The 19,414-nt window shown below is 43.0% G+C and overlaps 1 protein-coding gene across 7 annotated transcripts in view; it reads right to left on the minus strand.

Annotated features, from left to right (window-relative positions):
* Window positions 1–19,414, minus strand: part of UNKL (unk like zinc finger) — a 130,694-nt gene that overhangs the window by 90,492 nt on the left and 20,788 nt on the right. For 5 of the 7 annotated variants that reach the window (XM_034784602.1, XM_034784600.1, XM_034784601.1 and 2 more), the window contains exons 4-6: window positions 16,774–16,907; window positions 4,721–4,856; window positions 3,132–3,249 (exon numbers count right to left, since the gene is read on the minus strand). In XM_034784602.1, coding sequence (XP_034640493.1) covers window positions 3,132–3,249; window positions 4,721–4,856; window positions 16,774–16,907 — 388 coding nt within the window. Of the gene's footprint in view, window positions 1–3,131; window positions 3,250–4,720; window positions 4,857–16,773; window positions 16,908–19,414 lie in introns of those variants that run through there. The other 2 variants (XM_034784605.1, XM_034784604.1) reach the window with 1 other exon arrangement.

A 19,414-nucleotide genomic window follows, 5' to 3' on the forward strand; every position in this document is an offset into this window, starting at 1 on the left:
GGCACTGCCCTGAGTCTGGAGACCAAAGAGGGCTGCATGCCTCCCTGCCTTTAAGGCCTGGTGGCTCAGCGCAGGCAAGCGCTGGCAAGACGTCCCTCATGAAGGAGAGTGGTAGCGCTGAGACGGGGACTTACGAAAAGCTCCCAAGGCGGGTTTACCCCTGGATCAGGGTACCGCCATAGCCGCTGTGGGTGGCACCGGTAGTGCTAAGATATCCTGCGCTGCCTGCAGGGCCTTGGGCATCAATGGGACCTCTAACTGACGCCCATGTCACTGTCCAGTGTGGCAGGCATGGGTCGGGATGGGCTAGACCGCTCGACCTGAGCTTGGGCCTGACTCCTGATTGGAGGTACCAAGCCACCCTCCTTGGGCCTTGGCTCCCCTCCTGCCCTCTCCTTTCCCTTGCGGGATGTAGGAGATCCTCCTCTCCCGGTCTTCTTTTGCCGCTTGGCAGGTGCCGGGGAGGGGCATCAGTGCTGCTCCGTCGAAAGCGCCGGTGGAGCATTCCAAACCAATGCTGCGGTGTTCGGGGCACAGTCGGACCTCGACTGCTCCGGTGCTGGAGTTAGAGCCACCTTCATTAGGAGCACTGAGACGGATGTCTCGCTCCTTCTTAATCCAAGGTTTGACGGACATGCAGATATGGCACTTGTCGCTTATATGCGACTCGCCCAGACACCTTAGATAACTGTTATGCAGATCGCTGATGGGCATCGGTTTTTGGCAGTGATCGTAGGGCTTAAAGCCTGGGGACCGGGGCATGCCCCATCCCTAGGCTGAGTTCCATCCATGACTAACCAAGTAAAACGCACTAACACAATAAGGGATAACTATTAACTATTTTACAGGAAAAGTTTGAATGAACACTGAATGAAGCAAAAAGCTAGCCGAAGCAGCAGACATTCCAGCACTGTCACTGGCGGCAAGAAGGAAGTGAGGGTGCGGGGGGCCGGCAGCACCCCTTATCCTGCGGCATGTGCGTGCCACTCCAAAGGGCGCCAGAGCCGGTCTCCTACAGATATCGCTGAGGGAAAAACTTCTGGTACCGGTGCACATAGCAAGCACACACATACCTAATATGGAATGGACATGAGCAAGCACTTGAAGTAGTTAAGCTTACCAGCTTGCATTTCTCGGCTTTTTCTTCGTCCCTTTTTTTTTTTTGGGGGGGGGGGGGGGGGGGGGAGAAAGAGGTGTGGGAGGAAGAGATCCCTATAATGGATCTAGTCTTTTCCTGGACCACCAAGATAACAAGCAATCCCAGTGTGGATATGTGAAGCTGTTCAAGACCATTGGGTGGGACTTAGTAACATTTCTCCACTTGCTTTGAGGTCAAGGAAAGTAAGGCTGAGATGTGCAAAAGGCTTTTATAGGCTCTAATAGGCTTCCATTAATTGGAAGGGTGATCCTTGTGGGCACCAAGGAGCTTAGGATGTTGAACATCTTATGCACTCTCTCTTGGATTACTGTCACTTATCTCAATTTCCACTATCCTGAAGAGTAGCTCCTGGAATGCCTGGAAATTGGTCATGGCCAAAGTCAGGGTTGGAGCAACTGCCTCAGAGGGGGACGATTATGACTCTTTAGAAGGGAGCAACTCTGATTCTGGGTAAAAAGCTCCAGCTATGGATGCCAACAGTGCCTTCAACCTCACCCTTTTAGTGCTGTGATGGGGCTCTGCTCCGACAGCATAAGAAGGATCCCAGTAGGACAAATATGGCCATAGTGGCATGTTGTATAGGTAATGGCAAGGTTGTGGGTGGCCCATCCATTACCACTCATGCACCAGAGCCTGGTACTAGGTGGAGCTGGAGAACTCTTTAGGATACCACTCCTCTCTCTCTAGACAGTGCTCTGTGCTTGAAGCAAGGAAGAAGGAATAGCCCAGGGGAGGACAAGTATTTCTCCAGAAACAGCACTGTTGGGTGTGGTTCCAATGAGGCTACCAGGGCTGGTGCTGGGAGGAAGGATGAAGGTAGATCTTCAAACACATATCTCGGCACCAAGGAGGAGTGGGTCAGTCAATGGGTGCCAGGATAGGTAACAAGACAGCTACTGGTGTTGACTTTGGTACTGGTGTTTTTTCTCAAGCTTTCTTCCCTGTCAGTGTCATGCCTCTGCCTCTTCAAGTCAAGCAGGGTTTTGAGGACTTTACCCCAGATTTTTTTTCCCCCATCATTTGTATAATCATAGCACCTAGAAGCCCCAGTCATGTGCTAGGGGCTGTACGAACATAGAACAAAAAGATAAACAGTAAGAGGGAACTAAGGGACGGTCAACGTACTGTGACTTTTGGGGCCATGATTACGAGGGTATAAAAAATTCTAAGCTCATGCACATGAGGCCCATGCATACCTACAGTGGAATCCACACAGACAGAAATAATTTTTGTTTTCTTTTCTTTCCTTCTTCCATTGGTCTATTCAATTTTCCCCAATCAACTGCAATGAAACCTTCCTACTACTGTGATTATACCTCAGAGGTTTACGACAAATGATTGTGATGTCACAGAAGTTACCATTATGACTTGACCGCAGGATCAAGAAATAGGCTGAATAGTGAAAAAGATTGTTTAAACCCATATCTTACACCTTGGGGTTAAGAAGCATGGCAAAGAGAATTACAAATCATATGAAAATGTAATCGGAACCATCTCCAAATATTGCAGGAGACATTATGAAGTTAACTTCTCTTTCATAATTAGAGTTCTAAAAGATGCTAGTAGGTGACTAATGTAACTGTACAAATGATATTCCTAGCAAACTGTTTTGTTTTAAAGCAAATATCTCCACTAATTCAACTACTGCATGAACAACTCTCCAGAGTCCATACAGCTCTGGATAAAATATATCTACTTTTAAGAAGACATGTGAAGTTACAGTGCTCTGAAGACAGATCACAGACAGTAGACTTCAGAAATAAAATTGCTAGTATTAGTTAGCACATTAAAAAAGGCAACTTAAAACTGTTGCAGAAATCTTGCAACTTCTTTAACAGATCAGAAAACTAATTTGATTTGCTATATGATATGCCCATATGATAAGTGAAACATTTGTCTATTTCCATTATTAAGATAAACCATGTTCAATCTAACACATTAAATAATGGGGAAAAACAACCTCAGGTTTTACCTCAGGATGGAACTGCTGTTCAGTACGAGAATGGCAATACTGACAGTTATCCCCATTTTCACACTTGGAAGGTTCACCCCACTCATCTGCATGTTTTACACTGGGGCAAGGAGTAGACCTGGAAAAAGTGAAATCCAAAAATGCATTTGTACTAATTCCCCAGCAGCAAACTCAAATATTTTCCCATTAAGTCCAAAGTAGCATCTCAGCTGCTGAAGCCCACTGTTTCCATTTCTGCAACAACAGCTTATCGCCAGGGCCAGGCTTTGGGGCCTCTGAAGTCTAAAGATGTGGGCCAGCAATATTTTGGGAGCTCTTTGGGCAAATGCTCTTTTGGTAAAAGGATGCTTACTCCTGGGGGAATTCTGCCCCCCTTGCCCAGAGACCTGCACCCCCTCCTCCCCACAGCCCAGCTGCAGGGACACCCTTTGCCCAGATACCCGCCCCACCCCCTCCAAGCCCAGCCGTGCCACCCTCCCCCCACCTCCTACCCTCAGCCTGATGCTCGGTCCCAGGCTTGCACAGAGTTTCCTGCACACCGCCCCCTCCTTCCCTCAGGGCATGCTGGGAACTGCAGCTGCAGGAAAACCTCTAGCTCTCTCCCCCTTCCCCCCTCAACAGTGTCTTCTATGAGCAAGCTGGGCTCTGCCAGGTCCAGCAACCCCTAGTGGCAGCCAGCAGCACTGCAGCCCATTTCTGTGTGGGTAGGGAAATTATGTGCAAAAACACATTAATTTCTGCAAAATTCCGAATTGTGCAATGACGCAGAATTCCCCCAGGAGTAATGCATAAACCACAGCTAAATTCAATTTCTCTTGTGTTTTGTGATGGTTACTTACAATCAGGAGATTAGGAGTACTTGTGGCACCTTAGAGACTAACAAATTTATTAGAGCATAAGCTTTCGTGGACTACAGCCCACCGAAGAAGTGGGCTGTAGTCCACGAAAGCTTATGCTCTAATAAATTTGTTAGTCTCTAAGGTGCCACAAGTACTCCTGTTCTTCTTTTTGCGGATACAGACTAACACGGCTGTTACTCTGAAACCAATCAGGAGATTGTTAGGCCAATCCCATCAATTCTGCACTACTGAACTGAGGGTACAGAAACTGAAAAACTACATTTCTTAGGCCACCAATTCATACTAAAAGTCAAATGTCAGTATGTTTTTTAACAAAGTTTGGTTATTAAAGTATTGCCTGAGGAAAGGAATTTGTAGCAGGAGGAACCAGCTAAATCCAGAAGTTATCAGCGGTCCTTTTGTCTATTAACAGCAGATGAAGGAGGATCAATTGAGATTTTGAATTGGTGCGAGTAGATGCAGAAACTGTTTCATCTCCTCTCAGGGAAGACTGATGTTTTAGTCACATTTTAATTACTTTCCTATTCAGCGCTGTCCAATCATTCTGAAGTTTGTTTCCTATAGTTTTATAGGGCTTGTCACAAAAATCTAATACTGTTAAACTAGGTATATCCAGTTGCACTGTTAATGTAATCCAAAGAAATAAGTCCCCTAATAATTGTTCTATTGATTCATGGGGGACATAGACCCATAGTTAGGAAAGCATGTTCTTAGTATTTATTTATGCACCTGTATTTGAATTTTCTGGGATTCCGTCTTCTATCTCGACTGTTGTGATAATGGGGACATGCATAACCCTGGCGGCAGAGTCTGGGGGGTTTGGTGCATTGTTCTGTCTTGTAGCCAGCTAATACAAAATTAGTATCTGTAAAAAGATTAACAAATTTAAAATATGTTAACACTTTAACTTTCATTTACAATACCTTTAACGAATCCAGGTACCAATAAAATCCTTGAAAGCAGTAACGTTTTGCTTTTCTTTTATATAAAAATCTTGGTTTGTGCACATCACTAACGCTAAGATTGTGTCACGGTTATTTTTAGTAAAAGTCACAGACAGGTCATGAGCAATAAACAAAAATTCACGGAGCCCGTGACCTGTTCCTGACTTTACTAAAAATAATCAGAGGTGGGGCTAAGGAGGAGGGAGGAATGGAGTCTTATGGGGGGGGCCCGATAGGCCAACACCCCCACCACGGATCGGGGCACAGTCCCGGCTCCAGCGGCCACAGCAGGGGGTGCACCCTTCTCCCTCCCCCTCCCCGGAGCTGGCTGCAGCTGCAGGACAGGCGTGTGTGGCCCTGGCTGCAGCCCCCGCCACAGCCCTGGGAAGCCATGAGGGGGCACATAGCAGTTGAGGCCTGGGCTGGAACCAGGACCCTCCAGCAGGGGCTAACAGCTGAAGCAGAAGATGTCATGGAGGTCTGGTAAAGTCACGGAATCCATGACTGCCGTGACCTCTGTGACTAAATCACAGCCTTACACATCACCATTCACAAACAATTAGGATGAGACCTGGATTTTATTGTCATTAGGCAGTCTGACTAAAGCTTTATCATTTTTATATTAAATACAAATTTTACCATCACAATAAGCACAAATAAAATACTAGCAGAATCCCAACACCACACAAAATATCCAGAAGCTCTCAATGCAAGTATTTTTTATTGTTTCCCCCGTATTCTTCATACAGTCTCAAAATGTTAAAAGCAAAATAAAAATAAGCTCTTCAATATTAAAAATGTGAAAGTATATTATTCATTTTAGTAAGACGTAACTAGGGACCTTATGCAACATTCCCTTCTGGATCCCCTTCAGTATGACTTTAGCATTCTTTACTTCACCAAACCTGCTCTTACTAATGTTCTCCAATAAGATGGTCTTGACAAGGTCTCAGCGCCAGTGCTCTATCCTTGTCCTTCTTAATCTTCTCCCTGCCTTTGATACTTCAGATCATTCCCTCTTCTCTGATTATACTTCCTCTCTTGATTTCCCCGGCCCTGTATTCATTTGGTATCTTTCCAATTGTTTCTTCAATATTTCCTTTGACAGTTCCTCTTACTCTCCCACTTTGCCAGCATCTCTAAGAGCTCTGTCCTTGATCCCTTTCTCGTCTCTCTCTCTCAACAATCTCATCCCGCATGGTTCAACTATCTTCTATGTTTACTTCTTTACTTCTCCTCTTAACTTGCCTTCTTACATGCAGTCACATCTCCAACTGTCTTCTAGTATATACTGGATACCTTGCCATTCAGTGGTGCTGGAATACTTAACAGTGGGCATGCTGAAAGCCAACACTGTTACCTCTATCGTCCCCCTCCCCGCCCCCAGCTGGGGCTGGAAGTAGGGCCATGTCTCCAGGGGGTGGGGAGTACCCAGACAGGGGTCAGAGGCTGGGGCCACAGCTGGGAGTGAATGCAGGGCCGGCAGCTAGAACCCTGGGGGGAAGGGGGAGAGAGACCGGCAGTCGGGACCCCAGGTAAAACCTGGGGGTGCTGCAGCACACACCCCCCACAGCCCTAGATTCTGAGCCTATGTTGCCATTAGCTAGATGTAAAAAAATTGAGCTCCTCTGTCTTTCTTCATAAAAATCACTCCTTTCTCCCTTGCTGCTGACAGCACCATCATCCTCCCCACCACTCAGACTCGATCATAAGCAATTTTCACCTCTTCTCTCTACTTTCCATACATTCAGAGAGTTTCCAAATACTTCTATTTCTTTCTCCACAACATGCAAACAGCCAACCCTTCCTTATCAGTCCCTACAGCTATGCTTATCTGTGCCTTGGGTTATTTCCTACCTTCCCTTCAACAACTTCCTGCCTGACTTCACTAATTCTAACATTACACCCATCCAGTACATTGAAAAGGCAGCTCAAATAATTTTCCTCACTTTCCTGTTGGACAACATGTTTCTCCCCCTTAAATCCTTCCGCTGGTTCCCTTCATCAACTCTATCTAGGCTTCTCACTCCTTGCTTTCCAGGTCAATATCTGTTTCTCTCAGAAAGGACAAGAGCTGGACCAGGATGAGGGAAGGGAGAGGTAATTACATCCTTTTACCATTAAAAAAAACAAGGAAGTTCAACCCAAAATAACTTTGATATGTAACATTACATTTGAGAATTTAAATTTATTAAGAGTCAGGGTATTCAAAGTTACAGCTCCACAGCAACTTATGTACATGCAGAATTCTGAATTATTTTAAAATACTGCTAAGGCAAATGCTTCATATGTACTAAAAGGTCAAAGTTATGGTTACTGTGGAAATTCTCCTGTATTAGTTTACTTGTACTGAATATTATAATCTTTAATTTAAAAAAGGAAAATGATGACTTCTTAGTTATACTGCCAAGCAAATTTAGTATCAAACCTATTTGTCACAACTTCCTCCCTTCCCCACCACCAAGATTCTTCTCCAAAAAGCTATCTGAAAAACAAAGCTGAGAATCCACTTTGCAGTAGATGCATCCTCTTTGGAACACAGAAGCATAGGAATTACCACAATGGATCATAAAGCCCTAGTCTACTCCAGGAAGACCCTGCAGATAGCTTTCTGCTTGCTCCTGCTTTCCCTGGAGACCTCCTCTAGTTTCCATCCATCTAGGGCCAAGCACTCTCTGAACCGTTAATTGTTTTTAACATCTCTTGGAACTATGGGGAATTAACAGAGCATTTGGATGAAAAACAACACTACATGTTTTGCCAATATTTTAAAAGGATAAACAAAATGACCCAGATAACTACAGACCACTTTGTCTGTCATCAATCCTGGGCAAATTCATGGAAAGACTGAATTGGGACGCAATCAGTGAAGAATTAAATGATGGCATCATAATTAACATCTATCACCATTGTTTTATGAAAAATAGGTCTTCTCAAACAAGTTTCATATCACTTTCTGATGAGATCACATCTCTGATGAATAATATACTTAATAATATAATTGACATTAAATACTTAGACTTCCATAAGACAATGGCCCAGCATGCCATTCTGATTAAAAAAAATCAACACTATACCAATATCAACGTAACCCATATTAAATGGAGTAAAAACTGGGTTAATGGATGGATCTCAAAATGTAATTGTAAATGGGGAATTATCATCCCATGGATGTATCTAGTGGAGTTATACAGATAACTGTCTTTGGACCAATGCTATTCATTATTAATGATTAGGAACAAAATATAAAATTTTACTGGTAAAATTTGAAGATGACAAAAAGATTGGTATAGGATGGTTTTAGAATAGAAGGGGTAAGGTTAGTTTAGCCATGTGCTTTGCAGCTTCTGCAAAATGTAGGTGGTTAACAAATGTAACAACATAAGAACAGCAGTACTGGGTCAGACCAAAGGTCCATCTAGCCCAGTATCCTGTCTACTGACAGTGGCCAATGCCAGGTGCCCCAGAGGGAGAGAACCTAACAGGTAATGATTAAGTGATCTCTCTCCTGCCATCCAACTCCATCCTCTGACAAACAGAGTCTAGGGACACCATTCCTTACCCATCCTGGCTAATAGTCATTAATGGACTTCACCACCATGAATTTATCCAGTTCTCTTTTAAACGCTGTTATAGTCCGAGCCTTCACAACCTCCTTAGGTAAGGAGTTCCACAAGTTGACTGTGCGCTGTGTGAAGAAGAACTTCCTTTTATTTGTTTTTAACCTGCTGCCTATTAATTTCATTTGGTGACCTCTAGTTCTTGTATTATGGGAATAAGTAAATAACTTTTCCTTATCTAGGAGCTTGAAAATAATAGGTTCAAAAGTTAGAAGGAATGTAGCATCTAGCAAAACAAGTGTTGGGAGGATGCTGAATTTGGAAAGTGGCTAATGAGATAAAAGAAAGTTATTAGGAAAGAGGCCTCTAAAATTATAGGAGAGGGTAACAAATCGGTTCTACCGAACAAAAAAGCAGGTTTTGTGATAAACTGATAACTACCTTTAACATACCCGTGTTATCTTAGAATATGGACATGTGTAACAAGATAAACAAATAACGAATTAAAATGAATTAAAGGAAGTTCTTCACACAGCACACAGTCAACTTGTGGAACTCCTTACCTGAGGAGGTTGTGAAGGCCAATCCCCCCTGCTCTCTGACTGCCCTCTCCAGAGACCCCCCCAAACCCCTAACTACCCCGCCCGGGATCCCACCCCCTATCCAACCCACCCTGTTCCCTGACTGCCCCCACCCCTTATGCAACCCCCCTGGCCCTGGACCCCTTACCATGAGATGAGGCTCCTAGCCTCCCCGCAGAGCCAAACACTGCCCCGCGGGAGCACGCAGCCCCGGGACCCAGAGCGCTGCATGCGCAGTGGCATGGCTCCAGAGGAGGGGGGAAGGCGCGGGAGGGGCCGGTGGCTTGCTGTGCTCGGCCGGGCGCTCCAGCCTGGGAGCGCAGACCCCGCGGCTTGCCGCGCCCGTAGAGTGGAGCCATTTGCCCACCCCTGCATTAGGGTGTGCCTGGGCACACCCAGCATACCCCGTGCACACGCCTATGATAAGAATGGCCTAATTGGGTCAGATCAAAAGTCCATCTAGCCCAGTATCCTGTCTTCCGATGCCAGGTGCCCCAGAGGGAATAAACACAACAGGTAATCATCAAGTGATCCATCCCGTCGCCTATTCCCAGCTTCTGGCAATCAGAGGCTAAAGACACATCCCTGCCCATCCTGGCTAATAGCCATTGATGGACCTATCTTCCATGAATTTATCTAGTTCTTTCTTGAACCCTGTTAGAGTGTTGGCCTTCACAACATTCTCTGGCAAAGAGATCCCCAGGATGACTGTGCGTGGTGTGAAGAAATACTTCCTTTTGTTTGTTTTAAACCTGCTGCCTATTAATTTCATTTGGTGACCCCTAGTTTTGTGTTATGAAAAGGAGTATATAACACTTCTTTATTTACTTTTTCCACACCAGTCATGATTTTACCCAGCCCCAAAGTGGTCAAAACCTGGTTTTCAGATAAGATGATGAAATCAATTATTTGTTGCACTGTATAAAAGAACCAGGCTTGCGAGGAGTATTTATCAGATCCCATCTGATCATGCTGCAGCAAGCTGTATGAAAGGGTTATCTCCTTTCCCGAGTACTCTGATCAAATGTTTATGAATGTGTGTTATTGTGTGGATGTAGGAATTGCTTATTGCTTGAACAACTATATAAATACCATGTGGCCTTTACATTTAATAAAGGAATTCATGGTTGAGCTGATGTCATAGTGATATCTTTTATACTAATTCTATAACAGTAATTCCAACAATTAGTGAAATGGTAAATGATGGTAGGGACTAGTCATTATACGGAATTATATGGATCACGTAGTAATGCAGACTCCTTTGAAAAAAAAATGCATTAAATACAGCCGAATGCAAGGTAATACATCTAAGAATAAAAAATTTAGGTCACACAAGAAGCAGGACTGTATCCTGGAATGCAGTAAAGCTGAAAAAGAATTAGAGGCCATGGTAGATTTCCAACTGAACATGAGTAAGGCTGCGAGTCTTTCACAGAGATCACAGAAGCCATGGATTCCGTAACTTTCCGGGACCTCTGTAATTTCCACAGCTGCAGCAGCTGACCCCAGGTCCGCCCGAGTAGCTGGGGCGGCCCTGGGGCCAACCGCACCAGCCGCTACTCTGGCAGCCCCAGGCAACTGGGCCCGGGCGCTGCCCCAGAACAGCAGTCCAGAAGCAACAGTGGCGCCCCGGGAGAACCCCTCCCCGCACCCAGCACCTAAGATTTAGTTAGGGGTATTTCTAGTAAAAGTCACGGACAAGTCACTAGCCATGACTTTTTGGTTATTGCCCGTGACCTGTCTGTGACTTTTACTAAAAATACCCGTGACTAAATTGTAGCCTTAAACACGAGCTCTGGGTGTGATGCTGAACTAAGAGGTTAAGCATCGTCCTTGAATGTATAATGAGGGGAATATCAAATTAGGAATACTAATCAATCATGCTTAACCTCTTAGTTACCATGGTGAGACAATTTCTGGAATACTGTATTCAGTTCTGGTGTCCTCACTTCAAAAAGCATGTGGAACAATGGGGAAGGGCTCAGAAAAGAGTTACGAGAACAATTCAAGATCTGAAAAATTCTGCTTTACAGTGAAAGACGAAAGACACAATCTATTTAGTTTATCCAAGAGAAAGATAAGACGTACCTATATGGAGAAGAGATTTTTCTTAGATTTGCAGTTTTTAAGGACAGAGGGGACCATCATTTAGCCTGACCTCTGTACAATACAGGCCATGGAATTATAACTAGTTACCCATGTACAGAGCCCTGGTGTTGAACTAAAGCATATCTTCCAGAGGATCATCCGGTTTTGATTTGATGACATCAAGAGATGGAGAATCTACCACTCCCTTTTGGTAGTTTGTTTGAATGGTTAAATCACCCTCACTGTTAAAATATTGTGCTCAATTTTTAGTCTGAATTTGTCTGGCTTTAACTTCCAGCCTTGTTGTTATACATTTCTCCTCTAGCTTAAAGAGGCTGTTAGTAGCTGGTATTTTCTCCATTGAAGGAAATTATACACTGTAGTCAGGTCACCTCTTAATCTTCTTTTTGCTACGCTAAACAAACTGAGCTCCTTCGGTCTCTCACTGTAAGGCGTTTTTCCAATCACTGAATCATTTTTGTGGCTATTCTCTGCACTTTCTACAATTTTTCAATACCTTTTCAGAATGTGGACACCAGAACACGACACAGTATTCCAATACCTGTCTTATTAATGCTGTACAGAGAGGTAAAAATCACCTCCCTACTCCTACTTCCCTGTTTATTATATACCCAAACATTAGCCATTTTACCCACAGCATCATACTGGAAGACCATGTTCAACTGTTTGTCCACTAGGACCCCTAAATCCTTTTTAGAATCCTGCTTTCCAGGATACAATCCCCCATTCTGTAGGTATGGCATGCATTCCTTGTTCCTGTTATCGTGACTCTTGGGTTCCTGTTATCGTGACCTGATGATTTTTAAATGTTTTTCCCTAGTAGAAGCTGTGGAAAGTAGTTCATCATCCTCATGTGGTATCAGTACCTCATTTCAGCTCTTTCCAAATACACAACAAAAATATTTAGACACTTCAGGCTTATCTGCAACATTATTAACGATTCTCCCATTTCCATCTAGAAATGGGCATATATCACTGTTAAGTTTCCTTTTGTTCATATTATACTTGTGTTCTTACTGTTCTTAGCTCTGCTAGCCATGGTTTTTCCACTGTAGCTTTCAGTTTCCTTTATAAATTTTCTACACTTTATAACTAGTATTTATGAATATACATTTTTGACAGTAGACAGCTCTTTAATATACTGTAAAAAGGAAAAACATGATCCAGCTAATGGAAGTTGAAGCTAACCAAATTCAAACTAGAAATAATGCTCAAATTTTTTAACAGTGAGTGTAATTAAGCATTGCAACAATTTACCAACGGATGTGGTAGATTCTCCATCACTTGAAGACTTTAAATCAAGACTAGATAGCTTTCTAAAAGATATCTATAGTTCAGCTAGATATTACAGTCTCGATGCAGAAATTACTAGGTGAAGTTCTTTGCCCTGTATTATTCAGGGATCAAGCTAGACAATCAATGGTATCTTCTGGCCTTAAAATCTGTTAATCTAGACCAGTATTCTCTCTCCGATAGTGGCCGGCACTGGATGCTTCACAGAAAGGTGAAGGAACCACTGCAGCAGACAGGGTGTGGGATAATCTGCCCCCATTAGGTTTCATCAAAACTCTAAGAGTTAGAGATTAGTTTAGTTTAAACCCTGAAGCATGAGGTTTAATATCCCTTTGAAACACTGTGTTAGCAACAATTAACAACAACTCTGGATATTCTTGTTAATCATATAAATGTACGGGCCCCACAATTCTCTGCAGTGAAGACTGATCCAAAGAAGTCATTTAGCCTCTAAGCAACATCCTTATCTTCCTTAATTGCTCTCTTTAGCTCCTGGTGATCCAGGAGGCTAATTATTTTGCAGGTTCCTGCTTCTGATATACTTAAAATAATCCCTTGTTTGTTCTACACACTTACTATTTGTTCTTCAAAATCCTTTTTAGCCCTTCTAATTTCCTCTTATATGTCACTTGCTGTAATTTATACTCCTATTTATTGATTACACTAGGATTAGGTTTTCAAATTTTCAAGTATTAGGTTTGGCTTCTCGAACCTTGCTACTCTGCTACAGTGGTTTACACCTTGTCTTCCAGGCTCCCCTTTTGTCCAATGGGCATGCCTTCTGAGACTATTATTATTTTATTTTAAGCAGCAACCATGCCACTTTGCTTTACGTTTGACTTTAGGGCCTTTTTGACTAACCACCTCATTGTATTGAGATCTCCCTTTCCAAAGTTTAACGTCATTAAGTCACTTTTTGGTACATTACTCTCCACAAAAATCTTGAAAATTATGTTATGGTTAGAATTACTTTAGTAGCTTGGCTACTGTTATTTTTTTAATCAACTCCTGAATGTTATTTATTTGGAAACAGCCACTCCTCTTGCGTGCTCTGAAACAATCTGTTCCAAAAACAATCAATCAGAGTACTGAGAAATTTTTTCTCTCAGCTTTGTTCCATTTTGCCATTTCATCTGTTTATATGCACGTACACCTCTACCCCTATATAACGCGACCCGATATAACACGAATTCAGATATAACGCAGTAAAGCAGTGCTCTGGGGGGAGAGGGGGTAGGGCTCCGCACTCCGGTGGATCAAAGCACGTTCGATATAACGCAGTTTCACCTATAACACGGTAAGATTTTTTGGCTCCCGAGGACAGCGTTATATCGAGGTAGAGGTATAGTTCAAATCTATTCTACTCTAACTAATTATTTGGCCCCAATGCTATAGTATCTGAGCACTTCACAGTCAATGTATTTATCATCACAACACCCCTAAGGGGACTACTGTTATTTTCATTTTACAGATGGGGAACTGAGATACAGAGAGTCTAAGGGACTTGCCAAAGGTAGTCTCTGGGAGTTTGTGGGTGGAGGAGTGAACTAAATCCAGGTCTAGAAAATCCCATGATAGCACCCTAATCCCTGGACCTCTTTCTCTCTCCACTTATTTTGTTAGATTTTTCTGCCTGAGATCTCTCTGAACATAGTATGCTCAATTTCCTTTTCTTGTTAAAGAGGCTTATAGTAAAGTTCTACTAATATAGTTACTTTCTTATAGCTTGGGATTCATAGTGCTTATAGATTCAACTGTGGTCCTCTCTACTCAGAATCTTTTTCTTGCCCAATTTTATAGAATTCTTTAGATACTCACTACTCCCCTCATCAGTCTTCCTTGTATAATTGTCTTCCCCTTTCATAGTGTAAATAATACAAATCTACCTAAAACAAAGAAACAAAACACTTTACTCTTGAAGACCAGAGGTACTGCAGCAGTTTGTGTTCTATCGGTTCCAAAGTAGCATTTGGGTACAACCACTAAAAAGTTCATGGCTATGTAACAAATGACACCAATACCGAAAATCACAACCAGACTAAAAGGTTAAAGAAAACTAGAGCAATTGGGCTTATTTTAAGTGATCTGTCAAATTACTAAATTTACAGTAATATTAGATTTTAAAGAACTCACTCAAAGCCTAAAACAGATAACATTTATTTGTTTTCTGGTTCTTGTTAATCAAGTTAAGCAAAAGAAGCGTCCTTTAAAAGTTGACTTCAGTATCATTTGACACAAGACAGTTTTCTTACTGACTTTAAATCAGGAAAACATGTATCAATTGCCTCAAAATAGCCACATTTGTACTGAGTGAATGTGGTACAAAAAACACTTGCAATAGACAACAGAGGGTCCTGTGGCACCTTTAAGACTAACAGAAGTTTTGAAGCATAAGCTTTCGTGGGTGAATGCCCACTTCATCAGACGCAAGTAATGGAGGTGACCTCCCTGAAAACACCATCCTAGCCACCATGGATGTAGAGGCTCTCTACACAAACATCCCACACACCGATGGAATACAAGCTGTCAGGAACAGTATCCCTGATGATGACACAGCACAACTTGTTGCTGAGCTCTGTGACTTTATCCCCACGTACAATTATTTCAAATTTGGTGACAATATATACCTCCAGACCAGCAGCACCGCCATGGGCACCCGCATGGCCCCACAATATGCCAACATTTTTATGGCTGACCTGGAACAACGCTTCCTCAGCTCTCGTCCACTCACGCCCCTTCTCTACCTACGCTACATTGATGACATCTTCATCATCTGGACCCATGGGAAGGAGACCCTGGAAGAATTCCACCATGATTTCAACAGTTTCCACCCCACCATCAACCTCAGCCTGGACCAATCTACACGGGAAGTCCACTTCCTAGACACCACAGTACAAATAAGCGATGGCCACGTTAACACCACCCTATACCGAAAACCCACCGACCGCTACGCCTACCTTCATGTCTTCCACCCCGGACCCACCACACGATCCATCGTCTACAGCCAAGCGCTGAGGTACAACCGCATCTGCTCCAACCCCTCAGACAGAGACCAACACCTACAAGATCTTCACCAAGCATTCTCAAAACTACGATACACACACAAGGAAATAAAGAAACAAATCAACAGAGCCAGACATGTACCCAGAAGCCTCCTGCTACAAGACAGGCCCAAAAAAGAAACCAACAGAACTCCTCCTGCCATCACCTACAGTCCTCAGCTTAAACCTCTTCAACGCATCATCAGTGATCTACAACCCATCCTGGACAATGATTCCTCACTTTCACAGACCTTGGGAGGCAGGCCAGTCCTCGCCCACAGACAACCCGCCAACCTTAAGCATATTGTCACCAGCAACCATGCACCGCACCATAACAACTCTAACTCAGGAACCAACCCATGCAATAAACCTCGATGCCAACTCTGCCCACATATATACACCAGCAACACCATCACAGGACCTAACCAGATCAGCTACAACATCACCGGCTCATTCACCTGCACATCCACCAATGTTATATTTGCCATCATGTGCCAGCAATGCCCCTCTGCTATGTACATTAGCCAAACCGGACAGTCACTACACAAGAGGATAAATGGACATAAAAGTCAGATATCAGGAATGGCAATATACAAAATCCTGTAGGAGAACACTTCAACCTCCCTGGTCACACAATAGCAGATGTAAAGGTAGCCATCTTACAGCAAAAAAACGTCAGGACCAGACTCCAAAGAGAAACTGCTGAGCTCCAGTTCATTTGCAAATTTGACACCATCAGATCAGGATTAAACAAAGACTGTGAATGGCTATCTAACTACAGAAGCAGTTTCTCCTCCCTTGGTGTTCACACCTCAACTGCTAGCAGAGCACCTCACTCTCCTTGATTGAACTAACCTCGTTATCTCCATACTGATTTATACCTGCCTCTGGAAATTTCCATTACTTGCGTCTGATGAAGTGGGTATTCACCCACGAAAGCTTATGCTCCAATACTTCTGTTAGTCTTAAAGGTGCCACAGGACCCTCTCTTGCTTTTTACAGATTCAGACTAACACTGCTTCCCCTCTGATACTTGCAATAGACAGGAATTTCCAATATGCAATTTGAATATAAATGGGCTTGGCTGCATGATTTTTTTCAAACATCTATATTAGTATTGTGTGTGTATATATACACACACACACAAAATCACTCCTTTATTCAACATAACTTTTGAAACTTCTCCAATAAAAGTCCAAATAGGTCTAGACAGATACAGAAACAGTGATGAGAAGACAAAATATAGAATGTTACCCAGCCACTTCGGATCCTCACTAAGAATTTTTTCAATCATTGCTTGGCTAGCTAGAATTCCTGGCTGTAGGTCAGGGATGTTTTCTCCACCTCCTAGCTGCCCATTCTGTAAGGCTTCCTGTGCCTGAAGTTCCCTGAAATGGAGAACAGAAGATAATTTTACCATACTGTGTATCTTCATTAAACTTCCCAACTGTGTATGAAATCCTGGCTTTATTGAAGTTAACAGGAATTTTGCCACGGACTTTGTGAGCCCGAATTTCATGCCAAGTCTCACAAAGCCTTATTTGAAAAACTCAAATTGTCTTGTCTTGGCATTGTTACATGGACTGATGTAGAAAGCATCACAACAAAGGATAATTATACATGTTAACAAAGGGATAGGCACAAGGCAGAAAGCCATAATAACTGGTGTGAGGTACAGTTGCATCTAACATCTTAATCTGATAAAGAGGACTGTCAACAGCACACTAAATAAATGTACAAATGACATTATATTGGACAATGTTGCATGTATCCAAGAGAGAGCAATAATACAAGAGGAACTAAACAGGTTAAAAATATGGCAGAAATACAAATACAGCATAAATAAGAGATTATTTTAGACAAAAATAAGCTAATACAATGTGGCAAAACAAAGATTTTCAATGGCAGAAATTTGGAAAGCTACAGTCATAATGAATGGCAAGGCTGATACAACTTTCTGATGGGATATTGCAGTTAAAAGTTAACATGCTTTGTGGCCCTTATATCGACACATCATATCTTGGACAGGAAAAAATATAATCCCTTTCTCTACCATTTCTATGACACCCTACCTATTATTATTTGTACTCTGGTAGCAAATAGGGGTGCCCAATCATGGTCAGAGTCCCCACTGTACAAGTACAAAAAAAGCCCTGTTCTAAAGTGCTTACAGATTTACAATTTTTATTTCTGGGCACCTCACCAAAAATAATTATGTTTATTGTTCTCTACAATATATTTGGAAGGAATTCCTGCAGGAGCAATAAAAATTACTAAGCCAGAAGGCGCAGCACATAAAATGTAAATACAGATGTTATGTGACTGAATGGCTATTTAAAAGGGCATTTAACAACAGTTTTCACATACTGAATTTCAAGGATATACACAATAACAAGGAAGAAAGAAAAGTTACTCACCTGTAACTGGAGCTTACTTATATTATCAGTAAGCATCTCCACTCTCATGGAAGGTACACTCACATTCCATCAAGCCCAGACCACTGTAGAAACTCCTACCATTAAGGCACAGCACAAATTTCTTCTAGAGCAATGGAATATACCAGGCAGGGTCATATCAGGAGGAAATGTCATCCAACATATTCTCAGTTCTCCCCATGTGAATCTTAAGAGACTCCACTCTTAAGATGGTGTGGACTGCACTCTCAGCAAGTTTGCAGAGGACACTGAACTAGGAGGCGTGGTAGATACACTACAGGGTAGGGATCGGATACAGAGGGACCTAGACAAATTAGAGGATTGGGCCAAAAAAAACCTGATGAGGTTCAACAAGGACAAGTGCAGAGTCCTGCACTTAGGACGGAAGAATCCCATGCACTGCTACAGACTAGGGACCAAATGGCTAGGTAGCAGTTCTGCAGAAAAGGACCTAGGGGTCACAGTGGACGAAAAGCTGGATATGAGTCAACAGTGTGCTCTTGTTGCCAAGAAGGCTAACGGCATTTTGGGCTGTATAAGTAGGGGCATTGCCAGCAGATCGAGGAACATGATCATTCCCCTTTATTCGACATTGGTGAGGCCTCATCTGGAATATTGTGTCCAGTTTTGGGCCCCACACTACAAGGAGGATGTGGAAAAATTGGAAAGAGTCCAACGGAGGGCACCAAAAATGATTAGGGGTCTGGAGCACATGACTTATGAGGAGAGGCTGAGGGAACTGGGATTGTTTAGTCTCCAGAAGAGAAGAATGAGGGGGGATTTGATAGAAGCCTTCAACTACCTGAAGGGGGGTTCCAAAGAGGATGGAGCTCGGCTGTTCTCAGTGGTGGCAGATGACAGAACAAGGAGCAATGGTCTCAAGTTGCAGTGGGGGGGGTCCAGGTTGGATATTAGGAAAAACTATTTCACTAGGAGGGTGGTGAAACACTAGAATGCGTTACCTAGGGAGGTGGTGGAGTCTCCTTCCTTGGAGGTTTTTAAGGCCCGGCTTGACAAAGCCCTGGCTGGGATGATTTAGTTAGGAATTGGTCCTGCTTTGAGCAGGGGGTTGGACTAGATGACCTCTTGAGGTCCCTTCCAACCCTGATATTCTACAATTCTATGATTCCAACTACAAGTAACTAGCTATTTTCTCCTTCAAGTACCATTGTTATAGATCACAGAAATCACAGAACTATAGGACTGGAAGGGAACTCCATAGGTCATCTAGTCCAGTCCCCTGCACTGAGGCAGGGCTAAGTTTATCTAGGAAATTAATTTGCAAACTGGACACCATCAAATTAGGCCTGAATAAAGACTGACAGTGAATGGGTCACTACAAAAAGTAATTTTCCCTCTGCTGATACTCACACCTTCTTGTCAACTGTTGAGAATAGGCCACTTCCACCTTAATTGAATTGGCCTCGTTAGCACTGACCCTCTTCCCCCCCCCCCCACTT

This window comes from Trachemys scripta, chromosome 10 (genome assembly GCF_013100865.1).
Source record: "Trachemys scripta elegans isolate TJP31775 chromosome 10, CAS_Tse_1.0, whole genome shotgun sequence".
NCBI classification, from domain to species: domain Eukaryota; kingdom Metazoa; phylum Chordata; order Testudines; family Emydidae; genus Trachemys; species Trachemys scripta.